The sequence below is a fragment of the Lolium perenne genome, chromosome 7 (genome assembly GCF_019359855.2).
Source record: "Lolium perenne isolate Kyuss_39 chromosome 7, Kyuss_2.0, whole genome shotgun sequence".
Lineage (NCBI taxonomy): Eukaryota > Viridiplantae > Streptophyta > Magnoliopsida > Poales > Poaceae > Lolium > Lolium perenne.
In genome coordinates this window covers 331,986,421-332,010,873 of record NC_067250.2, presented here as the reverse complement: position 1 = coordinate 332,010,873, position 24,453 = coordinate 331,986,421, and the positions used below count along the sequence as shown (strand labels likewise).

The window sequence follows — 24,453 nt, the reverse complement described above, 5'->3', positions numbered from 1 at the left end:
CACGAGGAGGTCGAGAATGGTCCGGAGAATAAGATTCATATATATGAAGTCATTTTCTAGGTTTGAAAATGATCCAGTATTTTTCTGGAAGGTTCTAGAAGGTTCTAGAATAGTCTGGAAGAAATCACCATGGAAGGTGGAGTCGGACTCCACCCACCTTGGCCGGCCAGCCTAAGGGAGGAGGAGTCCCAGGTGGACTCCTCCCCATGGTGGCCGGCCACCCCACCAAAGGAAAGGGGGGAGTCCCACTCCCCCTAGGTTTGGCCATATGGATGGTTTTTGGAGTTGGGGTCTTATTCGAAGATTTTGACCTAACCCTTGGGGATCCACCTATATAATGAGGGAGAGAGGGAGGGGGGCAGACACACCTTGGCCGCACCACCCCTGCCCCCCTTTGGCCGGCGCCCCAGCACCCCCCTCTCCCCAAACCCTAGCCGTCCCCCTTCCTCCGGCTACTCCCGCAGCGCTTAGGCGAAGCCCTGCCGGAGATCTCCACCACCACCGCCACCACGCCGTCGTGCTGTCAGGATTCCAAGGAGGATCTACTACTTCCGCTGCCCGCTGGAACGGGGAGGAGGACGTCGTCATCAACACCGAACGTGTGACCAAGTACGGAGGTGCTGCCCGTTCGTGGCACCGTCAAGATCTTCTACGCGCTTTTGCAAGCGGCAAGTGATCGTCTACATCCACCACGAGATCTGATCTCGTTAACGCTTTGCGATCTTCAAGGGTATGTTGATCTTCACCTCGTTGCTACCATCTTCTTGATTGGATCTTGGCTTGTTGTTCGTTCTTGCGATAGGAAATTTTTTGTTTTCTATGCTACGAATCCTAACAGATAACATGTAGTTGAATGCAGATTGTAAATAAGACAAAAAAAATTATTTACCGGGTAGTGCTCATCGAACCAACTGTCCACAAGTCTTTTCCAGCTTCCTTCATCTACATTGCCTGGCTTCATCAAGTAAGCTTGCTCTGGAGTGAGATGTTGTACCTTTTCCTAGTAAGCCTTATTCAGCCTGTACCGTTGTTGACGAATACCGTTCTGAATAATATACAGTGCAGACTTTTTTGGCTAGATCATCATGCCTGTCCATCTCAAATTTTCCTTGCAATAGATTTGAAGCAAACCAAAGTCAGCAATATATGTGTGTATGAAAAAAGGAAACAGTTAAAATTAGCGGACTCACTGCAACTATGCTAATAACAGTTGGAATAACAGTTTTCAGAGCACCATCTTTAGGATTGTACTCTTTCCAGTGCTAGGGGCATGCTGCTGCGAATGTGAATACCACATGCAAAACTAAGTTTAGCAGCTTGAACTGGATTTTTCGGTCTTCTTGCGCCGTCATAGAACTCAATCTGCATCTTAAGACCTCCATGTCTTGTAGTATACTCGTGTAGTCCATGACCCATAGTAGGTCTGCGTCCACCTCGCTTCCTCTTGGTTCCGTTAGAGGTTGTGATCGGCTCTGTTAAGTGAGAAAACAAACAGCATGAATATCTGAAGAGGTTGTAATAAATAAGAGAAGAAAGGTTACATAATAACTGCATACGCTGCTCGTCATTTTTTATGATTGTGTTGCTCTGTACTGAGTTACTTTCTTTAGAAGTTAATAGAATTGGTGAGGTATTTGTTGCTCCATTTGGTTCCTCTGAATTCACAATCAAACTCAAACTGGAGGCTACCATTTGTGAAGCAAGTACCAAGCAGGATACTCATATAATTGGGAGCACATGCTGGTTCGATTTGGCATCACCACATTACCCCAGAAAAGCAGGTGTGATTTAAAAAACATTGGCAAGCTCTTTGTAGGTCAGGTCAACCTAGGTTTGACCAAACACTTTAAATTTCAAAAAAAATGAAAAGGAGGTTCAATTGTTGTGAAACCTTGAGTTTTGGTCAATGTGTGGATAGTAAGTTGGATAAAAAATAACATGCTTGGAAAAATGTGGAGAATATCATAGCACTAGGGGAAGTTAGGAGTGTGTAGTTCAACGGTCATGCCCGTCTACCCTAAACAGGCACCCGTGCACACTTTTCTGATCTATCTTAGTCCAAATGGTGTTAAATTTGGCACAGGGGTGCATCACCACATTGGTAATGATGAAACCAAGAAATGTATCCATTTTGGTTTGATGAGCTCAAACCAAACTGAATTCACAATCAAACTCAAACTGGAGGCTACCATTTGTGAAGCAAGTACCAAGCAGGATACTCATAGAATTGGGAGCACATGTTGGTTCGATTTGGCATCACCACTTTACCCCAGAAAAGCAGATGTGATTTAAAAAAACATTGGCAAGCTCTTTGTAGGCTCAGGTCAACCTAGGTTTGACCAAACACTTTAAATTTCAAAAAAATGAAAAAGAGGTTCAATTGTGGTGAAACCTTGAGTTTTGGTCAATGTGTGGATAATAAGTTGGATAAAAAATAACATGCTTGGAAAAATGTGGAGAATATCATAGCACTAGAGGAAGTTAGGAGTGTGTAGTTCAACGGTCATGCCAGTCTACCCTAAACAGGCACCCGTGCACACTTTTTTGATCTATCTTAGTCCAAATGGTGTTAAATTTGGCACAGGGGTGCATCACCACATTGGTAATGATGAAACCAAGATATGTAGCCATTTTGGTTTGATGAACTCAAACCAAACTGAATTCACAATCAAACTCAAACTGGAGGCTACCATTTGTGAAGCAAGTACCAAGCAGGATACTCATAGAATTGGGAGCACATGCTGGTTCGATTTGGCATCACCACATTACCCCAGAAAAGCAGATGTGATTTAAAAAAACATTGGCAAGCTCTTTGTAGACTCTGGTCAAACTAGGTTTGACCAAACACTTTAAATTTCAAAAAAATGAAAAAGAGGTTGAATTGTTGTGAAACCCTGAGTTTTAGTCAATGTGTGGATAATAAGTTGGATAAAAAATAACATGCTTAGAAAAATGTGGAGAATATCATAGCACTAGAGGAAGTTATGAGTGTGTAGTTCAACGGTCATGCCCGTCTACCCTAAACAGGCACCCGTGCACACTTTTTTGATCTATCTTAGTCCAAATGGTGTTAAATTTGGCATAGGGGTGCATCACCACATTGGTAATGGTGAAACCAAGATATGTAGCCATTTTGGTTTGATGAACTCAAACCAAACTGAATTCATAATCAAACTCAAACTGGAGGCTACCATTTGTGAAGCAAGTACCAAGCAGGATACTCATAGAATTGGGAGCACATGCTGGTTCGATTTGGCATCACCAGATTACCCTAGAAAAGTAGGTGTGATTTAAAAAAACATTGGCAAGCTCTTTGTAGGCTCTGGTCAACCTAGGTTTGACCAAACACTTTAAATTTCAAAAAAAATTGAAAAAGAGGTTGAGTTGTTGTGAAACCCTGAGTTTTGGTCAATGTGTGGATAATAAGTTGGACAAAAAACAACATGCTTGCAAAAATGTGGAGAATATCATAGCACTAGAGGAAGTGAGGAGTGTGTAGTTCAACGGTCATGCCTGTGTATCCTAAACAGGCACCCGTGCACACTTTTTTGATCTATCTTAGTCTAAATGGTGTGAAATTTGGCACAGGAGTGCATCACCACATTGGTAATGATGAAACCATGATATGTAGCCATTTTGGTTTGCTGAACTCCAAAAAGGAAACACTCAAAACTCAAATTGAATTCACACTCAACAAAAACTAAAACTGAACTCGGTCAAACCAAACTGAATTCACACTTTAGAAAAAATTATGGAGAATATCATAGCACTAGAGGAAAATCTGCCACAAAAGGTTAGTAGTTATTACTTTCCAAAAACAATTTCTTAATTTTTTTGGCACAATATCGGCCGCAAAATATACATGGAAATAAATAACATGACTATTTTTGTGGGTTGGGGGAGCAAATTTCGTTGTTAGTTGAAAAAAACAATAACCACAATCTTCGGAGCAATAGACACAATCTTGGGAGCTATATATATAAGGCCCATTGACGATCTGGATCACATGCTCCCTCTATCGAAGTCGCAGCCATCTTCTTCTTTTCTGTCCTTCCTCTCTTTCATCTACCGACGTCGCCGCAGTGGTAGTACGTACAGAAGGAGAGCTATGGCGAATGTGCAGGTATGTATCTTTCCCAACGCGAGATGACCTCCGTCTGGTTGGTACTTTTTTCTGTGGGTTGAAAATAGTCGGCATGTTTTGTAGATTTGAGCGATTGTACTCACAATCCTATTTGTGTACTATGTAGTGTGGTGTTTGTTTTGACACTAAGGGTTTGTGCGCTGCTACGACTTTGATGAAAAAGTTTTTCGATTTTACCCTACGTCCTGGATTCGAGAAGAGGACGGTACGATCTGTTATCCAAATCCATATGAACTCGCACATTGTTTACGTATGTTCATTTATCTATTATTTCATATCTAGGGGACTTACATGTACTAAAGAAATGTTGTAGGCAGTGATCTGTTATTATTCCATTCAAGCATCTGCCTCCTCTAATTGTGTTATACATGTAGATTCTACCATGCTACGCAAGATCACTTTTCCTCAAAAAATATGGAGTGAACAAAGATGAAAAGAAGATATTCCACGCTTCATTTCTTACACCAGAGAATTTTAAATTTGTGTTCATGGTTACGAATGAAGCAAAAACAACTACCGTTAGTGGTGATGCATGGGAGGAATTTTGTAGAATATATTGCGTTCATATTGGCCAGAAGGTGTTTTTCTCCATTGATAAATTGAAGGGTTTGGATTCATGCCGTGTTGTTTCTGGACATTACCCTATCGTTCATCCAAGTAATATATCTATCTCTTAATTAATTCCATTATACGTTTCATAAATATATACTTGTTGATTTAATTTAATGTGCCAAATGATGTATGCATAATTTAATTTGTGCACCACATTTCATTTGTAGCATACTATAATTTGGGTGCTCGAGAGAGACTAATAGTTGATAACCTCATTGCAACTGTTGGAACCGATGTTAATTGGAAAATGATGGAAACGGTCATTACGAAGGTGAACAAGCTTGAAGTTTATGTAGAACATAATGATGCAGGAGATTACAATCTTAGAAGAGCTTATGGACTGCAGCATAAGTTGAATTGGTCCAACTTAAACAAGAATTTTGTGGTAAGTACTGATTAATTATTCTTTAATATAATTTTTTATTTTTTATGTGAAGTCTAAAAAAAATTCCAACAGAAACTGCCTCGTCGTATACTTCCCCTAGACATGTCACTTAGTGGTGGTATTACGCTTATTGGTAATTTTGGCACAAGGATGACATCGACGTACAACACTTCTCCTGATGAAAAATGATGGACGTGTCTGCATTAATAGATGGGACAAGTTCATGGCGCATGAAGCTAAGTTGGAAATTGGACACAAGGTGCTCATGATGCTGTACCTTGGCGATCATGGCACCTATCTGTTTGTTTTCCACATTCCAGATATTGAAGTTGAGTAGTTTTAGGGAAATTTTATTTGTCCTGAATAATTTCATATTTGCGTTGAAGACTTTTATTTGTGCACCATTACAAGATGGGTTATCGGTTGTAAGACATTGAGGTGTGATGTTGTGCTATGAAATTATCGTTTGAAAGTTTCACTTAACTTATTTAATGTGTGCAGTTATACTGGTGTACAACTAATGTGGGAGTTCATTAATTACTACTATACTTGTACTAAATAGAAAAACAAATAATGAAATGCACGGTTGGGCCGGTACTTACAACCCTGGATTAATGTAGGGTAGATAGGAGTCAGTACACCTGGTTTCAATGCACAAGGAAAAATTAATAAACTTGGAAAAAATGAATCCACGTCGAGTTGCCATCTGGTCTTCCTCACCAGAGACTCTGTTCACACGTGGAAGGACTGTAAAAAACCCGCTATTCTCATCCCCACTTAGTTCTCTTGGTAGTTCCGCTTTGTCAGGCAGCAGTTCCGAAGAGCGCTTGTCGCCTTCTCCTCTTCCTCGTCTCTCTCCACCATTGCTGACACACCATGGGAGGGGCAGCATCATCCACCGACAACTTCGAGCCAGTCTTCCGAGAGAAGGACGATGGCAAGCGGACCACAGAGGTTCACCAGTTCCGTGCGCATGGCAACACTACGATCCAGGCTGTGTACACGAACGAGATGAGCACCGTCGAAAGCATCCTCGACATGTACCTGGAGTGGCTCAAGGAAGAGAGGTACCGGTTTGTCGGCCTCGACCTTGAGTACAACTTCCGGAAGGAAAAATTGCGGTCATGCAGATAGCTTTGAGGGAGCACGTTCTCGTCTTCCACTTGATCAGTTATGTATTCTAGAGATTCGACTGTTCTTAGGTCTTCCATATCTTGCTGATTTGGTTCTACTTCTATAGAATAAGCCGATTTCGTACTATATATTAGTACAGATTCAGTCTATTTGGTAGTACGTATACACATTCATCCGATTTGGTACGAAATCTGTTAACGAATCTGACCATATCTGCAATTGATCTTATCACTGTCACTAATTTAATATTATTACTGATTTTATGCCTGCATCTCTAGCAGTAGAGAGTGTTCCTGCGTGGCCATTACATGTATTTTTTATCTCTGCATAATATGTAACACTTCGAACTAAAACATGCTCCACCTCTTGATCTTTAAATGTTGCAAGCCCGGCTTGCTTTTTCATGAACCTATGAGTTCCATATTGCTAATTCTTACTGCACAATATTGTAAACAATCTTATTGTAATTTTTGCAATGTAGGTGCGAGGACAATATATACCCGCTAAGGAAATTCCTGAAGAATAAGGATGTCACATTTGTAGGTGTGGACATAAGGACTGACCACAAGTTGCTTTACAAACAATGGCTTTATATTCCACCTGGAAAGCATCTGGACCTCCAGGATATGTTGAAAATACTAGGTTATGGTAACAGGGCTGGCATGGCTAGCATGGCTACTATGGCTTCCGAGCTCATCCACCCCAAGTACGCCGGCATGAAGGAGAAGTTTGTGACGGACTACGACAAATTTGAAGGCCATAATTACTGGGAATGGAAGCCTCTATCCGATATGAACCTGGAGTATGCTTCCATTGATGGTTATGTCACCTATGAACTCGCCTGCATTGTGACTATAGTGAACCAGGGACTGCATCCCCAGAGGCCACTCATCCCAAGTTGGGACAACAATGAGCGCAAGCGTCGCCGTGGTCATGACAACTGATCTAACTTATCAGGTACATGGTTTATAGGAATGATAGGACAATTATTTTGTAATTATAGTTCAGTGAGCGTGAAGACAAATATGTGTGTTTATGATCTTACTTTTGTGGACCTGCTAGTATTACTATGTGAGCAGAACAAATTAGTGTTGGTAATGTAAGTTTGGATCAAGTTATATATGTCACCTGCATGTTCTTAACTATGATGTGCTGAATTGTACTGATAAAGTTGTGAAGTTCATGCAAAAGAAAAGTACAATCTAGGTTTCAAAACTACATGGACTACTGGTCATCATCACTGTCAAAATCTTCACTTCCTGCATCCTCATTAGCTGCTTTGTCAACCTGTTGTTCATCATCACTACTGTCTATTACTTCATGGTTTCTTCCTTGTAATATTTCATGAACAATATGAGCATCCACATGTACCACTTCATCAGATGAAACAACCTCTTGATCTTCAAATTCAGCTTCATCATCATTGTTCTCAGATTGATGGACAATGAAATCTTCTGAAAAACTGTCTTCCTGGTAAGCATTGCTGCTCCCTTGTGCATCTTTTTCTGGAACATCGTACACATTTCTATCTTTGAAGAGTTGAGCCACCATCAAAGGTTCCCCAAATTCAGTGTCATCCAAGTAGAAGCATGTCTTAGCTTGACTAGCCAAAATGAAAGGGGCATGCTTACACCATAAAACTGCAGTGTTCACGCTTTTGAAGAATCCATCATCCTTCATCTTCGAAGTCCTGCTTGCAAGGTCAAACCAAATACAGCGAAAAAGAAATACTGATCTATCTCCATGATCATTCGCCATGTAACGCAACTCAAGAACTTCAGTGAGAACACCATAGTATTCCATTTCTTGTTCATTGTCACCTATAGATGCCGTAGTCATGACTCCTGAGTTTTGACTGCTTAGATGCTTCTCACGAGCTACTGTTCGGAATCTTACACCATTAACATTGCAGATTGAATGTACTACTACCCTTGATTCTGGCCCATTTGCTAGTGAGCGCAAATCTTCTGGTGCATTTTCCATATTACTCACATGGTTTTTGAACCAGCCTGGGAATTCTTTCTAAACCGCCTTCTCCAGGTTATTTACCCCCTTTCTCCTTAATTCATCACGGAAATCACTATAAATGAAATACATAAGTATTAGTCATACCAATCAGTATAATGCAAAAGTGTGAATAAAGATTGAATTAGATAAATGAAGCTTACTCTATATAGCTCTGAGCCTCATCACAATTAGATAGAACATACCAAACCATGGTGTCGAATTCTTTCTCAAAATGCATCAAAGATGATTTCCCCAAGCATTTAGCCCCGTCAGAAAAGATACCAAACTCATGTGGTCCAACTATTCGACGATCATCTTGGTTTCTTTCAGCTCCGTTGAACCTCGTTTCAATGTGATCATCTAAATATATTGAGCAAAATGACAAACACTCATCAACAATATATCCCTCGGCAATTGAACCTTCTGGCCTAGATTTGTTGCGCACTGTTTTCTTCAGGTACCCTAGTCTTCTCTCAATAGGATACATCCATCGATAGTGAACAGGGCCCCTTTGAATTGTCTCACCAGGTAGATGAATTGCTAAGTGGACCATGACATCAAAAAAAGCAGGGGGGAATAACTTCTCAAGCTTGCAAAGAATTAAAACAATTTCAACCTTCATTCTTTCAAGCAAATCAACTCTCAGTGTTTTGCAACACAACTCTCTAAAAAATCTTCCCAGTTCTGCTACTGCCTCATACATTTCACGTGGTGCAACACCTTTAAGACCAGCTGGCAACACACGCTGCAACAGTATATGTCAATCATGTGTCTTCAAACTGTGTACTTTACCACCATCCACATCCACACATCTTGATAGGTTTGCAGCAAATCCATCAGGGAACCTAGTATTGGCAAGATACCTGCACAACTTTCTTTTCTTTTCTTTAGTAAGTGTCCATGGTGCATGTGGCTTGGCATATCTACTTCCCACAGGCTCTATCCAATATTTTCTCCTTATTTTGAATGTCTCAAGATCCACTCTAGCATTATGTGTGTCCTTACTCTTTCCCTCTAGTTCAAGAAGGGTACCAAGGATACTGTATCATATATTCTTCTCAATGTGCATCACATCTAGGTTGTGCACAAATTTCTGTTTTGACCAATATGGTAGATCAAAGAAGCTAACCTTGAGGTGCCAGTTTGGTTCACCTTCCACTGTACATTTTCGCTTCCTACGAGCAGGGTTTTTGCCAGGTTCTGTATCCTTAACTATGTCTATCTTCTGGAATACTTCTTCTTGTGTGAATTTTCTTGGTGGATCTCTATCCTCTATGTTACCATTGAAAACTCTACTCTTTCTGTAAGGATGATCTTTGCGAAGGAATCGATGATGGCCAACATAACCAATTTTGTTGGTTAGTTTCTCAAAGCAAGGATTTTCATCACAATGTGCACATGCGTAATACCCTTTCGTGCTTCTGCCAGATAATGTGGCATATCCAGGGTACACTACAAGAAAAGTTCTGATACTCAACATCCAATTTTCGTCAGGTATGGCCCCTTTTTCGTCGCCTATGGGCCTAACCCGACGATATGGGTTCTGTGGTCCAAACTGCGTCAGACAAAGTCCTACCACGTTTTTTTTTTTGGTTCGTCGCGTTCGGGCACCCTTCCGCCACGGAAAATCGAACCGTTGCAGAAGTGTTTTCGGGAGCCCGTTGACTGCTGACGTCATGCAAACTGACACGTGGCAGACGCCATTAACTGTCAGTTAACGCCGTTAACCGGCTGAAACCCCGTGGTAGATGGTAGGCCCACACAAGGCCTGCCACGCCTTAAGCGGGCCGGCCCATTTAGTTTGCGGGTTGGGCCAGCTGACTTAGTTTGACCGTTCAACTATATAGCTGGGCTGGTCCATTAGTTACGTGGGCCAGGCCTAACCTCTAAGGTTGACTGGTCAAAACTTAAACGGGCCGGCCCACTAAGCACGTGGGCCGGGCCGAATGCCTTCGTTTGATCGGTCAACAGTCAAACGGGTCGGCCCACTAATCAAGGGGGCCCACTTTCCTGTTATCGGGCAGGCCCATTTAATAAGTGGGGTCCATAATAAAGCAAGTGGGCTGGCCCAAGAAGTTAGTGGGCCGGCCCAATTAGCGTGTGGGTCCCTCTTTCCTGTTATCGGGTTGGCCCATTTAGTAAGTGGGGTCCACCATAGAGCAAGTGGGCTGGCCCACAAAGTAAGTGGGCCGGCCCAATTAGCGTGTAGGTCCCACTTTCCTGTTATCGGGCCAGCCCATTTAGTAAGTGGGGTCCACCATAGAGCAAGTGGGCTGGCCCAACAGGTTAGTGGGTCGGCCCAATAAGCAGGTGGGGCCCACTTTCATGTTAACGGGCTAGCCCAGTTAGTAAGTGGGTCCACCATAAAGCAAGTGGGCTGGCCCAATAGGTTAGTGGGCCGACCCAATAAGCAGGTGGGGCCCACTTTCATGTTAGCAGGCCGGCCCAGTTAGTAAGTGGGGTCCACCATAAAGCAAGTGGGCTGGCCCAGTAAGCATGTGGGTCCACTTACCTGTTACCGGGCCAGCCCAGTTAGTGCGTGGGGTCCACCTTAAAGCAATTGGGCTAGCCCAATAAGTAAGTGGGCTGGCCCAAAATAAAAGTGGGTCCCACACTACATTAAGTGGGCCAGCCCACTAAGTAGTAGGGCCCTAGTCGTTTGACTAGTCAACTTGCATTCCAGGCCAGCAAAGTTAGGCTTATGAGAAGGCCCATTAAATTTCATGGGCCTAAAATCTGATATCAATGATATACACAATTACATATACAAATAAAATAATTAGGAAAATTACAAGGCAATTCATGTGCCCAAATAAAAAAATTACATATAATCATGGAGGGCTTCTATTAGCATCATCAATAACACGCTGATATTTACTGTCTGATGAAAGGAATGGTCTAGGTTGACGGCTATGAGAGGATGCATCAGAAGAAAGATCAGAACTTTTTGTGGGCCTCTCTTCTAATGAAGATTGCTTCATCACAACTGCATTCTGATAATAATGCAAAAAGAGTTAAAACGATGAACTATGCAAACATGTATTAAGCATTGTCGATATGAGATAGTCACAAGTACTAAGCACAGACTTATATTATATCGTTGCATAGGCTCACCACGGAACCTTTTTTGTCCTCTATCTTCTACCAAGGACTTCTTCATTACAACTGCATTCTAGTAATATTGCAAACATAGTTACAATAGTGAACTATTCAAACATGTATTATGCAATGTAGATATAAGATAATAACAAGTTGCATAAATAAGCACAAGACAATGTATGGAACTTGTACTAAGCACAGACTTACATCATAATGTTGCACAGGGTCGCTACAGATCCTTTTTTGGCGACTATCTTCTAATGATGACTGCTTCATTACAACTGCATTCTGGTAATATTTCAAACATAGTTACAACAATTAACTATTCAAACATGTATTATGCAATGTAGAGATCAGATAACAGCGTATAGCAGAAATAAGCACAAGATAAGATATGATACATGTACTAAACACATACTGGCTCGCTGCAGGTCCTTCTCTTGCGTGCACTAGTCATGGTCGACATGCCTATCATTTTAGGTTCAGCCATCAGGTGAAATGATAATCCTCCTGCTCCATTGTCCTTAATCTGTGTTTAGATATCACATTTAAGACCAAGTCAGCTGGTTTCAAATAACAAAAAACTTGAGCTGCCAAATGAATAAGCTAATATTTACCAGATATCAGATTAAAACCAACTAGATGTTGCTTTGCATGAGATAAGAATTTCAGATATTCAGATTTAGAGTAGGGAATGAATATAATTGTAATGCCAAGGTTTTCCACATAAAGTAAACTGGCATTAAGAATGACCAGATGTCAGGTTCAAATCACCTTCGCAGTTTCTCCAAGACAAGCATATCAAATAGGCAGAAACATAGTAAAGCGTGAATGGCATTGCTATGGTAGGGTTCTAAGTGTTAATCTCTTGCATAAGGAACAATGCATGTAGGTTATAGATAATAACGGAAGTAAACTGCCAAAATTACCAACCAAGAACTCAGATTCCTACCTTCCCTAGCGTCCCCGCTGTTGATGTTGGATGTTCTAATAAGCGGTTCGCATGATCAATCCCTAGGAAAAATAACATTGACAAGTTAGTCTACGATAATACAAAGACCAGACGTGCACGCAACAATAACTATACAAGCTGTGCGACAAGAGCATTCATGGAAAAAAATAGCTATAAGCTAATGACGAGGTATAAGAGCAAGCAGATTGGAAATACACATAGCATGATTATAAAAGCAGTATGAGAATAGCAGGCAGGAGAAAACAGCTAGCGGCTAGCGGTGAGCTAATGACGTGGTATAAGAACAACCAGATTGGAAATGCCCATAGCATGACTATAAAAGCAATGCGACAATAGCATGCAGTAAAAAAATAGCTGGCAACAAATGAATGGGTATAAGGCTATAAATATGTGGATGCACACAGGTGTTAGTAGAATGAATAGGATGGTAGCGATCGGATAATGCTTTTGTACTGTACAATATTTAAACGAACTTCATGCGAAGCAACACATCAAGAAAGTTAATGGCATATGAGATCTGCAAATAACTATACAAAACATGGCTAAAGAAACACCGCGATCTAACGGGCCAGAGTACTTACCAAGCTGCGGTGGGGTGGACGGGGGCGGCAGCTTGCATTCCAGTGGCGGCGAATGCGGGAGACGATGAATCAACCCTGTTTTAGGAGAAGCGGGCATTAGTGAAGCAGATCTGGTTGGCTGGCAAGGGATTCGGTGAAGTTGATCCAGCCGCTGTGCCGAGGTAGTCGGTGGAATAGATCGGCTTCTGTGGAGGGGGGGGCCGCGGTGAAGTAGACCCGGTTCCGTTGGAGAGGATCCGGTGCGTCGACAGGAAAGGCGTTGATTGCTATGCTGTGGATGAGGTCGGCGGTGAAGCAGATCCGTCGGTAGTGAGGGCGGCAGTGTCATCGTGGTGAACAGACAGATGCCATGGGATGGCTTGAATTGGGGCCGAATGTGCGCTAGAGGATTCGGGGGAGGGTTTTGGTAAGGTTGGGATGGATTCCAGATGGAATACCGGATGCTTTCTTGAAGAACTTGGCCGTGGCCAGAGGTTGAAGAAGAAGAACAGAAGAACAAGTTCAACTTTGGATCTCTCTATTCAGTTCGGGTCTTAGCCACCAATTACCCTGCGCAAGGGTGTGCTCCCTCTCCTTATATAGGGGAGAGGGTAGCTTACAAGGGAAGAAACCCTAGGAAACCCTAATGGCATCTTTGACTAGACAAACTACTTTACAAAGCCTCTTTGGCAGCGGGTGACGCCGGTAGACCTTTAATCAGGAACGGTGACCTCTTTCGGTAGCTTTTACGTCATCTTCTGCTTTGGCCTCAGAGCTTCGATTAAAGCTGAAGTGCTTCGCTCATCCTTGTCCTCTAGCTCTTGGGAGAATCTTTGACCAGCTTGCCGACGTGCTACAGTGTAGCTTGTACCGGTACTCCGGTACCTTCTTAGTCTATTCCGGTATACCCCTTCTGGGATACCGGCACAGATTCACTTAGCTATAAGCTTATCTTTGTTATCCGGAATAACCGTTAAACCGGTACCTCAACAGCCTAATCCGGCCAAGTCCGGCATGCCTTTGGCATACCGGGGGTCATCCCCCCAACATTAGTCCCTGAAGCTGGTATAGTCCGGCGGATCCTATCCGACGGACCATGCCAGGTTCCCATTTCTTAACGTACCAGTTTAACTCTTCCGGAATCCGGTTCAAACCTTCCGGCGTCTCTGCCGAACCCATCTCACCATACCGATCTTTTCTGGTAGCTATGTCATTAAACTCTCCTCGATGAAGTCAAGAATATCTCGGAAACAGTGCCTGTCAGAGACATGCGCACTGCGCCTGACGCCACAACGTTAGGGGTCACTTCCCTTCGGCTTCTGCGCTCGAATTCAATGTGCCGCACCGGATCCTCACTGCCATTCCGGATCCGTGTGGCCTCCCTGTGGCATCTCATTTTTCACGCGTGTAGCTCCGCGCCACGTGGCAGCCCACTAAGCGAGGCGCCACGGGCCCAGCGGTTTTTGGCCCACGAACGCCCTCCCTACTTAAGGGCGTGGCGGTTCCCACTTCTTCTCCTTCCTCGCATTCTCCACTTCTCAAGCACTCAGAGCCCTTGCCCTTTGCGCTCCTCTCGCCGCCATTCGCCGCCAAGGTTCATCCCTCCGACGAAACTCAAGAAGAAGCTCCGCAGGGCTCTGCCCCGCCGAGACTCACCGTAGCCTCTCCGCCGTTTTTGCCTAGAGCGCCGCTCGGCCACTCCTTCTTCCTCTTCTCCGTTCGCCGCCATCAGCCCCTAGCTCGCTGAGTTCCGGAGGAGCGTCGCCTTCTTCGTCCGCCGCCGCCGTCAGGTTAGTCTCACGGACACAGTGGTTCTTTCCTTCACCACATTGTTCTTGGGCCGATAGGATATTTATTTCCTCTTTTCTTTTCTTTTTTCTCTTACTCGTAGATCTTCGCAAGCGAGTAGATCCGGAGAAAATGGTTGTAGGTAGATTCGAGTTTCTTAGACCAGTATGTCTTCCGGAGAATATCTTTCGGATTCCTCTGCCGGCAGTCATCACAGCGAGACCCCCACCGCTTCTTCCGGGGAGGAGATCTCAATTGACCGCGCTTCTGACGGGCTCGAGGCGGAGCTCGCCCAAAGTGAAGCAGGTACCGGTAGCTCCACTCAAGCTACCGGCAACCAGGGAGAAGCCGGCAGCTCGAGCCAGGGCGCCGGCATAAATTTGGATTCTTATACGCGCGGGGCCTGGATGGGCTCTGATGTGACCCATGCCGAAATTGACTGGCTCTACCGCTCCCGGAGGATACCGGAAGAAGTCTGGTGCCGCATCCCTGGTGAGGAGCGCCATCCTGAGCCTGAGCCAGGTGAACGTGTGGTTTTTTCTGCCCATTTTGAGCGCGGATTAGGCCTTCCGGCATCAGATTTTTTCCGGAGCTTTCTTGATTTCTATGAGCTCCAGCCCCACCACCTTCCGGGCAACTCCATATTTTTTCTTTCTTCCTTCGCCACTTTCATGGAGGGGTATGTCGGCATGACCCCCTCAGTGGATAATTTCTCTTTTTTCTATTATCTCCGGAAGAATTCTATCCAGGATAAGAATCTTCCGCCCCCCAAACCGTTCGTCCGGTGCGGCGGGTGCATTCTCTCGCCCCGTCAAGGGAGCCCCTTCTTCAAACTCTCTGGTCTGGAATCTGTCCGGACCTGGCAGAAGTCCTTCTTCTATGTCCGGAACGGTGGACCGGAAGACTTCATCAACCTTCCGGAATATGTTCCCGGGCCACCCAGCATGAAGAACTGGCTCCACAATCCTAAGGACGATAAGGAGTCCATCCGGATCGGCCTTTTCGTTGAGAAGAACAAGGAGGAGACCAATCTCTCCGCGGATGATCTGGTCATGGCCTTCCTGTCGCGCCGGGTGCTGCCCCTTCAGCGCCGCACTCACAAAATCTGCCAAATGTCGGGCCGGATGGATCCCACCCGGATTACTACTCACCGGCTGAGCGCCTCTGATTTGGTCCTTAAGGCCAGGCAGATCTGCCAAAATACTTTGAGGCCCAGCGGAAAATTTGGTCTAGCTCCTTATAGCCGCAGCAACTCTCCTCCGCGCCAAGTAAGGCCTCGGGATCTCCGGAAGATCTTGTACCGGAAGACTTGTGGTTTATTTCTCATACTGACTTGTTTTTTGTGTTGCAGAACTTCCGCCGGATCCGTAAGGAGGAGCTTGCTTCTTACGCCCCCGACCGGCGCTTCCAGGACGATTGTGATCCGGACCCCTATCTGAAGGGGAAACACACAATGGGCCCGACGCACACCAAGCTTCCCGGTAACTTCCTAACTTCTTATCCGGCAAACGATTCCGGTTGTGACGGTAAGGTTGCCACAACTGATGAATTTTGTTCACCGGTTTCCTTACCAACTATTTCTTGTAGGCCGGCGCCCTGCCGGCACGAACCCCGAGGTGGTAGAGCATGCTGCACCTCTGCAGGCCGAGGTTGGCCAGGAGTTCCTGGACAACTTGGCCTCCCGGGGCCACAAGAATAAAACTCCGGCCTCCGAGGCCGGCCCCAGCGAAGATCCCCCCGCCAAGCGCTCCAAGAAGGATGGCGGCGGCAAGCCCTATACCAAGAAGCGCCGGTACAAGATGCCGGTCGCTACTGGGTAAGCTTCCGGTTTTTCATACTTCTTATCCTTTGCCTGAGGTTTTTCTTATCCCATGGCTTTTTCTAACTTTCTCTTTCTTTTTCTTTCTCAGGCCTCCTCTGAGCCTCTCCAGGAGTGCATCGGGCATGAGGCCGGAAGCCTCCGAGGATGCCGCCAGGACCTCTCCTCCTCACGCAAGTCCGGAACCATCTGGTGCCGGCAAATCTCCAGCCTCCTCTCAGGGAGGCAAAACAAGTGCGGGGCGCGCGGCCCCTGAAACTTCTCATCACCGCGCGGAGGAGGATACCTCTTCCCCTCCAGAAGCGGAAGACACCGGCGCCAGCAACATTTGCGCCGGTAGCGAAGATACCGGGCGGGCGGAACCTCTGGTTCCTCCCGTTCCCAAGAAGAAGAAGAAGAAGGCCACTGCCTCCCCCTCCAAGATCGTGCCGGAACCTTCCACGCCGGCAACCTCTGCCCCAGCTACGGAAACACCGGATGCTTCTGCGCCCACCAAGGACGCACCATCATCTCCTCCGGCAGCTCCTGCCGGCAAACCAGCAGCCGCCAAGGTTACCGCTCAGCAACTTGCTGCGGTGGTCACTGCGGCGACCTCCCCCTCTTCCGGCTCGTAGTCACTAGTGCTGCACGCCGGCCGCGCCGCTGTTGCGGCCAGTGAAAAGGCTTCAGCTCAGCTGGGCCAGATCACTGAGCTCAACCGCGGCGAGGTCAACCTGGGCCCGCTGCTGGAGTATGCCGAGAAATGGAACCGAGCGGATTTGTCTCTAGCGACCCGCGGCCTGGGCAAGGATAAGCTTCCGGTCGTCGACCCTTCCGGCCCGCGGAGCACGGCGCAGCACCTGAGCCGGCTCAAGCACGCCGTCAAGGAGTTTGACACCGCTTGGCACGATGCCAGCGGCAACGTGGTGGTAAGCCGCACACTTTAAACTTTCATCTTTCAAACCTATGCCGGTTGTCAATCTTCCAGTTTATATGTATATCCTCCCAGTCCCCGAGTTTTGGGTTGAGAACACAGTTCTTAGCGCGAAACTTTGCTTGCAACAAAATGCCGGCATAGCCTTACCGAAATCTTTTAACTTGAACAGGGCACCTTAGACACCCGGAAGCAACTCTTTGAGGAGCTTCTGTGGGAGCACCGGTTCCTTGCCGAGGCCCATAGCAAGTGCCAAGGTTTGTCTTTCTGCCTCTGGCTCTTCCTGTACCGGTTGCTTTTTTCAATCTATATTCATAAGCTCTTTACACAGCGGCGCTTCCGGAAGTCTCTTTTGAGGACCTCTCCGCCCAGCTTTCTCGGCTCAAAGGTACCATTTTCTTTTTCGTTTATCTTGCATCTCTTGAATCTACCGGTTTCTTTCCGTTAATTGTTTCTTCTTCCGGATTACAGATGAAAAGGATCAGCTCGTCCTCGAGCACCGCAAGGCCCTGGACGCTCAGGAGAAGGTCTCCGCTGAGCTGAAGGATAAGCTTATGCAAGCTGAACTCCGGCACGCGCAGGAGCTCAAGGACGCACAAGCTGCCGCTGAAGCCAAGCTGGACGAGTCGCTGAAGGAGTTCTCCGACGCCAGCGCTCAACTGCGGAAGGAGCTGGAGGAGGAGTCCCGGCTGCGGAAGGAGGCGCAGGACCGGAACGCCACCCTCACAACGGACCAGGCTGAATATGACCGGTTGGTCATTCAGGCCGATACACTAGCCCTCAGTAAGTCTTTTTTCTTTTCTTTTTGCTTATAAGCTTATACTTCATGGCGGTATGTCCTTATACCGGTTCCTTTTTTCTTCTTTTTCTTTCCTTGCAGAGCTCTTCCTGGATTCCCAGCCTTTTGCGCAAAAGAGGGTAACAGAGCGCAGGGTTGAGCAAGCTCTTAGCAACCCAGATGCGCCCTGGGACCCTTACGATCATTTTTTGGCGTTGGCCGCCCGGATTTCTCACATGAGAGCTGTGGACCGGCATCTGGTTGAGCTGCCTGAGAGGGCCATGCAAATTTTCAAGGTCCTGTGGCCCGGGGAAGCGGTTCCAGCAAACCTGACGCTCCTCTCTGATCGCCTGAGGGACGCCGGAAGAAGGTTCCGAGAGTGGAAATGCTCATCGGCCCGTGCCGGAGTGGATGCAGCGCTTCGCGTTGCCTGTTCTTGGTACGAGGAACTGGACCTCGACGCCCTCCACAGCTTGCGTGGCGATGCACCAACCGACACGAATCCCGCCTTAACCGCCAAGCGCCAGGACCGCGCGTACCGGGTGGCCCAGTTTGCCAGCACCAGCACCTTCATCCCTCCTCCTGCCGACGTCAAGGACGAAGTCACTGACGACGAGGTAGAAGGTTCCGGTGAGGATGAGGAGGAGGATGCTGAAGAAGGCGATGCCCCTCCAGAGCAAGCTCCGGAAGCTCCTGAAGCTGGCCCCCAGCCTCCTGTTGCTTAAACATTCTCACTATGTGTCTCACACCTGTCGCCTCAGAACAATCTGTTAAATTCTACCCCGGTATGCCGGGGTATTTGATGTAAGATAAAACTAAATCTCTTTTGGTTGTGCTACAACTCATGTTGCCGGTATCTTCTATGATACACCGGCAACTTATTAAGTTATGTTTGTATGCTACTTTAGCATTTTGCCTTTACTGTTTGCTTTGATCTTGCACTGTGAAGATTCCGGAATTGTTTCCGCATCCAATCTGATGCACGCTTGGTTCTTTTGCTTTGGCTCTGCCTACCTCTCTGGGTTTTTTGGTGTATGAGACACAAAGTTCCTTTCCCAAGTAAGCACTTTCTTGAACTTAGAAATAATTTGAAATTTTTCACAAAAAACTGGTATAACCGGGGTTAGTCAAGCTTTCTTCGGATTGCTTGTTTTCAACTTCTCTTTAAGTGTTTCACGTGCTGAGATCCTTCCGGTTTATCTTGCTTGCCATGAAGCCGGGTTTCGGACAGCAGCAAAGTCGAAGACTCAGGTAGGTTTAACACGTTACTAAACCGGAAAGAGAAAACGTCCAACAACCAAACCGGTATACTAAAAAAATAAACACATTGCATGCAATTCCGGTAGAGGCAGTCCCCGAGATTCATTCGACGTGCCGGCATCTTTTATTCATAGCAAATAAGGTACAAAAAAGAACTCCTTACAGCACATTGATACGTCTCAAACGTATCTATAATTTCTTATGTTCCATGCTAGTTTTATGACAATACTCACATGTTTTATATACACTTTATATCATTTTTATGCATTTTCCGGTACTAACCTATTAACAAGATGCCGAAGCGCCAGTTCCTGTTTTCTGCTATTTTTGGTTTCAGAAATCCTACACAGGAAATATTCTCGGAATTGGACGAAACAAACGCCCAGGGTCCTATTTTTCCACGAAGCTTCCAGAAGACCGAAGAGGATACGAAGTGGGGCCACGAGGGGCCGACCCCACAGGGCGGCGCGGCCAAGGAGGGGCCCGCGTCGGCCTATGGGGTGGGGCCCCCGTGCCTCCTCCGACTCTGCCCTTCCGCCTACTTAAAGCCTTCGTCACGAAAACCCTAGTACCGAGAGCCACGATATGAGAAAAGTTCCAGAGATGCCGTCGCCGCCAATCCCATCTCGGGGGATTCAGGAGATCACCTCCGGCACCCTGCCAGAGAGGGGAATCATCACCGGAGGGCTCTACATCATCATGCCCGCCTCCGGATTGATGTGTGAGTAGTTCATCCTTGGACTATGGGTCCATAGCAGTAGCTAGATGGTTGTCTTCTCCTCTTGTGCTATCATGTTTAGATCTTGTGAGCTGCCTATCATGATCAAGATCATCTATTTGTAATGCTACATGTTGTGTTTGGTGGGATCCGATGAATATGGAATACTATGTCAAGTTGATTATCAATCTATCATATATGTGTTGTTTATGATCTTGCATGCTCTCCGTTGCTAGTAAAGGCTCTGGCCAAGTTGATACTTGTAACTCCAAGAGGGAGTACTTATGCTCGATAGTGGGTTCATGCCTCCATTGAATCTGGGACAGTGACAGAAAGTTCTAAGGTTGTGGATGTGGTGTTGCCACTAGGGATAAAACATCGATGCTTTGTCTAAGGATATTTGTGTTGATTACATTACGCACCATACTTAATGCAATTGTCTGTTGTTTGCAACTTAATACTGGAAGGGGTGCGGATGCTAACCCGAAGGTGGACTTTTTAGGCATAGATGCATGCTGGATAGCGGTCTATGTACTTTGTCGTAATGCCCTAAGTAAATCTCATATTAATCATCATGATATGTATGTGCATTGTTATGCCCTCTCTATTTGTCAATTGCCCACCTGTAATTTGTTCACCCAACATGCTTATTGGAGAGACACCACTAGTGAACTGTGGACCTCGGTCCATTCTTTTACATCTGAAATACAACCTACTGCAATCATTGTTCTCTGCTGTTCTTTGCAAACAAACATCATTCTCCACACCATACGATTAATCCTTTGTTTTCAGCAAGCCGGTGAGATTGACAGCCTCACTGTTAAGTTGGGGCAAAGTATCTTGATTGTGTTGTGCAGGTTCCACGTTGGCGCCGGAATCCCTGGTGTTGCACCGCACTACACTCCTTCACCAACAACCTTCACGTGTTCCTTGACTCCTACTGGTTCGATAAACCTTGGTTTCTTACTGAGGGAAAACTTGCTGTTGTACGCATCACACCTTCCTCTTGGGGTTCCCAACGGACGAGTACTTTACCGTCACAAGGAAGCTACTTTCTGGCACCGTTGCAATCCCTGCCGCGTCAACAACAGCTACTTTTCTGGCGCCGTTGCCGGGGAGATCAAGACACGCTGCAAGGGGAGTCTCTCACATCCAATCTCTTTACTTTGTTTATTGTCTTGCTTTACTTTATTTTATTTTCTGTCTTGTTTGCTTTCTTTATATCAAAAACACAAAAAATTAGTTACTTGCTTTACTTTATTTACTGTCTTGTTTGCGTTCTTTATATCAAAAACACAAAAAATTAGTTACTTGCATTTACTTTACTTAATTCAGTTTTGCTTTACTTATTTACTACTGTTAAAATGAATACTCCTGAGAACACTAAGTTGTGTGATTTCACTAGCACCAATAATAATGATTTCATATGCACACCTATTGCTCCACCTGCTACTACAGCAGAATTTTATGAAATTAAACCTGCTTTACTAAATCTTGTTATGAGAGAGCAATTTTCTGGTGTTAGTACTGATGATGCTGCTGCCCATCTTAATAATTTTGTTGAACTTTGTGAAATGCAAAAGTATAAGTATGTAGATGGGGATATTATAAAACTGAAATTGTTTCCTTTCTCCTTAAGAGGAAGAGCTAAAGATTGGTTGCTATCTTTGCCTAAGAACAGTATTGATAGCGCCAGAGGTTCTGTTGGTATATGGCTGTTCTTGCCAAAGCCAGCTCTCTTGCTTCCTCTAGCAAGTCCACATCATTTTCTTGGGCCTCTTTCACCTCTTCTTCGGTATAGAGCTGAACCCTTGGTGAATCATGAATGATATCGGTTGGTATCACGGCTTCCGCCCCATAAACCATGAAGAATGGAGTGTATCCGGTAGACCGATTCGGTGTTGTCCTTATGCTCCACAGCACTGATGGTAGCTCATCAAGCCAACATCCCGGTGTTTTTTCAAGCGGTTCAATGAGTCTTGGTTTGATACCGGAAAGCACCAAAGCATTGGTTCTTTCCACTTGACCGTTGCCTTGCGGGTGTGCCACTGAACACAGATCCAACCGGATGTTGTTATCCTCACAGAATCGTTTGAACTCTCCTTGAGCAAAGTTTGTCCCATTGTCAGTGATAATGCTATGCGGGTATCCATATCGCAAGATAACATCTTTCAAGAATTTCACCGCCGTGTGCCCATCACATTTTGCGATAGGTTTCACCTCAAGCCACTTGGTGAACTTATCCACCATCACTAGGATATGGGTCATCTTTCCTCTTGCAGTTTTGAATGGACCAACCATGTCAAGGCACCAAACAGCAAATGGCCAAGTTAACGGTATAGTTTTCAGACCGGATGCTGGGGTATGGTTTTGCTTGGCGTACCTCTGGCACCCGTTGCATTTTCGTACCAGATCCTCAGCATTTTCCAGTGCAGTGGGCCAGTAGAACCCGTGCCAGAACACCTTTGCCACCAGCGCCCTTGATGAGGCATGATGCCCACATTCTCCTTGGTGAATCTCCATCAGCATGTCTTTTCCCTCTTCCAGTTCGACACATCTTTGGAGGACACCGGTAACACTTCTTTTGTACACCTCTCTGTTGATGATGGTATAGGCCTTGGATCTCCTCTGGATCCTTCTCGACTCATTTTCGTCAACCGGCAGGGTGCCGTTGATCAGGAATTCCTTAATAGGTTCAACCCAGGTTGGTGCTTCCCGAACCAGAAACACCGGCACGTCCACCTCCATACTGTCCACCAGCATAGCTTCTTCCAGCTTGGATCCCGCAGTCCCCGGGTTTACCGGAACAGTCCCCGGGTTTCCTTCGTCAATGTCCATTGGCACAACGTGTGACTTCGGTACAAAGATTGATTCAGACTCCGGACTCGGTTTGATTGATGGCGCCCTTAGGTGAGCCAAAGCTACCCCGGGAGGAATTTCTTGCCTGGAGGAGCCCAACTTAGAGAGCGTATCCGCGGCTTCATTTTCCGCCCGCGGCACATGGTGGAACTCACACCCCTCGAAGAATCCGGCAATCTTTTGCACATGAAACCGGTATGAGGCCATGTTGGCATCTTTTGCGTCCCAATCTCTGGAACATTGTTGCACCACAAGATCTGAGTCACCGTAGCAAATGATCCGGTGTGCGTCGATTTCTTTTGCGACCCTGAGCCCATGGATTAGAGCCTCATACTCAGCGACATTGTTTGATGCCCTGAAGTGCACTTGTAGAACATACCGGAGGTGATCTCCCTTAGGTGAAGTAAGAACTACACCGGCACCTAGACCCTCTTTGAGCTTGGATCCATCAAAGTGCATCTTCCAGTATTCTATTTTTTGTTCCGGCGGTTTGTATTGCATCTCCGCCCAATCGACCAGAAAATCAGCCAAGGCTTGTGATTTTATGGCGTCTCTTCTCTCATATACCGGTACATACGGCGATAGCTGAATTGCCCATTTAGCAATTCTGCCGCTAGCATCCTTGTTGCACATGATATCTGAAATGGGTGCCTCGCTCACCACCTTTATGGGGTGTTCTTCAAAGTAGTGCTTAAGCTTTGTAGCGGCCATGAACACGCCGTAGGTCATTTTCTGGAAGTGAGGGTAGTTTTGTTTTGAGAGGGAGAGCGCCTCGCTCAGGTAGTATACCGGCCTTTGCACAGTTTTTCCTTCCTCTTCTCTTTCTACTACAACCACAACACTCACGACCCGGTTCGTTGCTGCTATGTACAACAGCATGGGTTCCCTTTCCAAAGGCGAAGCCAATACCGGTGCAGTTGCTAGCATTTTCTTTAGCTCTTTGAACGCAGCGTCTGCCTGCGGGGTCTAGACAAAGGTATCGGATTTTTTCATCAGAGCATACAGCGGCAAAGCCTTTTCGCCCAACCGGCTTATGAACCCGCTTAGCGATGCTAAGCTTCCGGTAAATTTTTGCACATCTTTGAGATCTCGCGGTATAATCATTCTTTTGATGGCCCGGATTTTTATCGGATTAACCTCTATTCCGCGGCTTGACACGAGAAAGCCAAGCAGTTTGCCGGTAGGAACACTGAAAGTGCATTTTGCCGGATTGAGTTTCATCCGGAACCTTCTCAAGTTGTCAAATGTTTGCCTTAGATCGTCGATCAAGGTTTCTTTTACCTTAGTTTTTATCACGACATCGTCCACATAGACTTGCACATTTTTTCCAATTTGATCAAACAAACACTTTTGCATACAGCGCTGGTACGTTGCACCAGCGTTGCGCAAACCGAAAGGCATAGT

General features: G+C 45.8%; 1 protein-coding gene across 1 annotated transcript; it reads left to right on the top strand.

Annotated features, from left to right (window-relative positions):
- Nucleotides 1-6,017: 6,017 nt before the first annotated feature.
- LOC139834078 (uncharacterized) lies at nt 6,018-7,219 on the top strand. Its single transcript, XM_071824469.1, has 2 exons — nt 6,018-6,262; nt 6,757-7,219. The coding sequence occupies exons 1-2, from the start codon at nt 6,018-6,020 to the stop codon at nt 7,217-7,219; spliced, it is 708 nt and encodes a 235-aa protein (XP_071680570.1).
- Nucleotides 7,220-24,453: the final 17,234 nt, after the last annotated feature.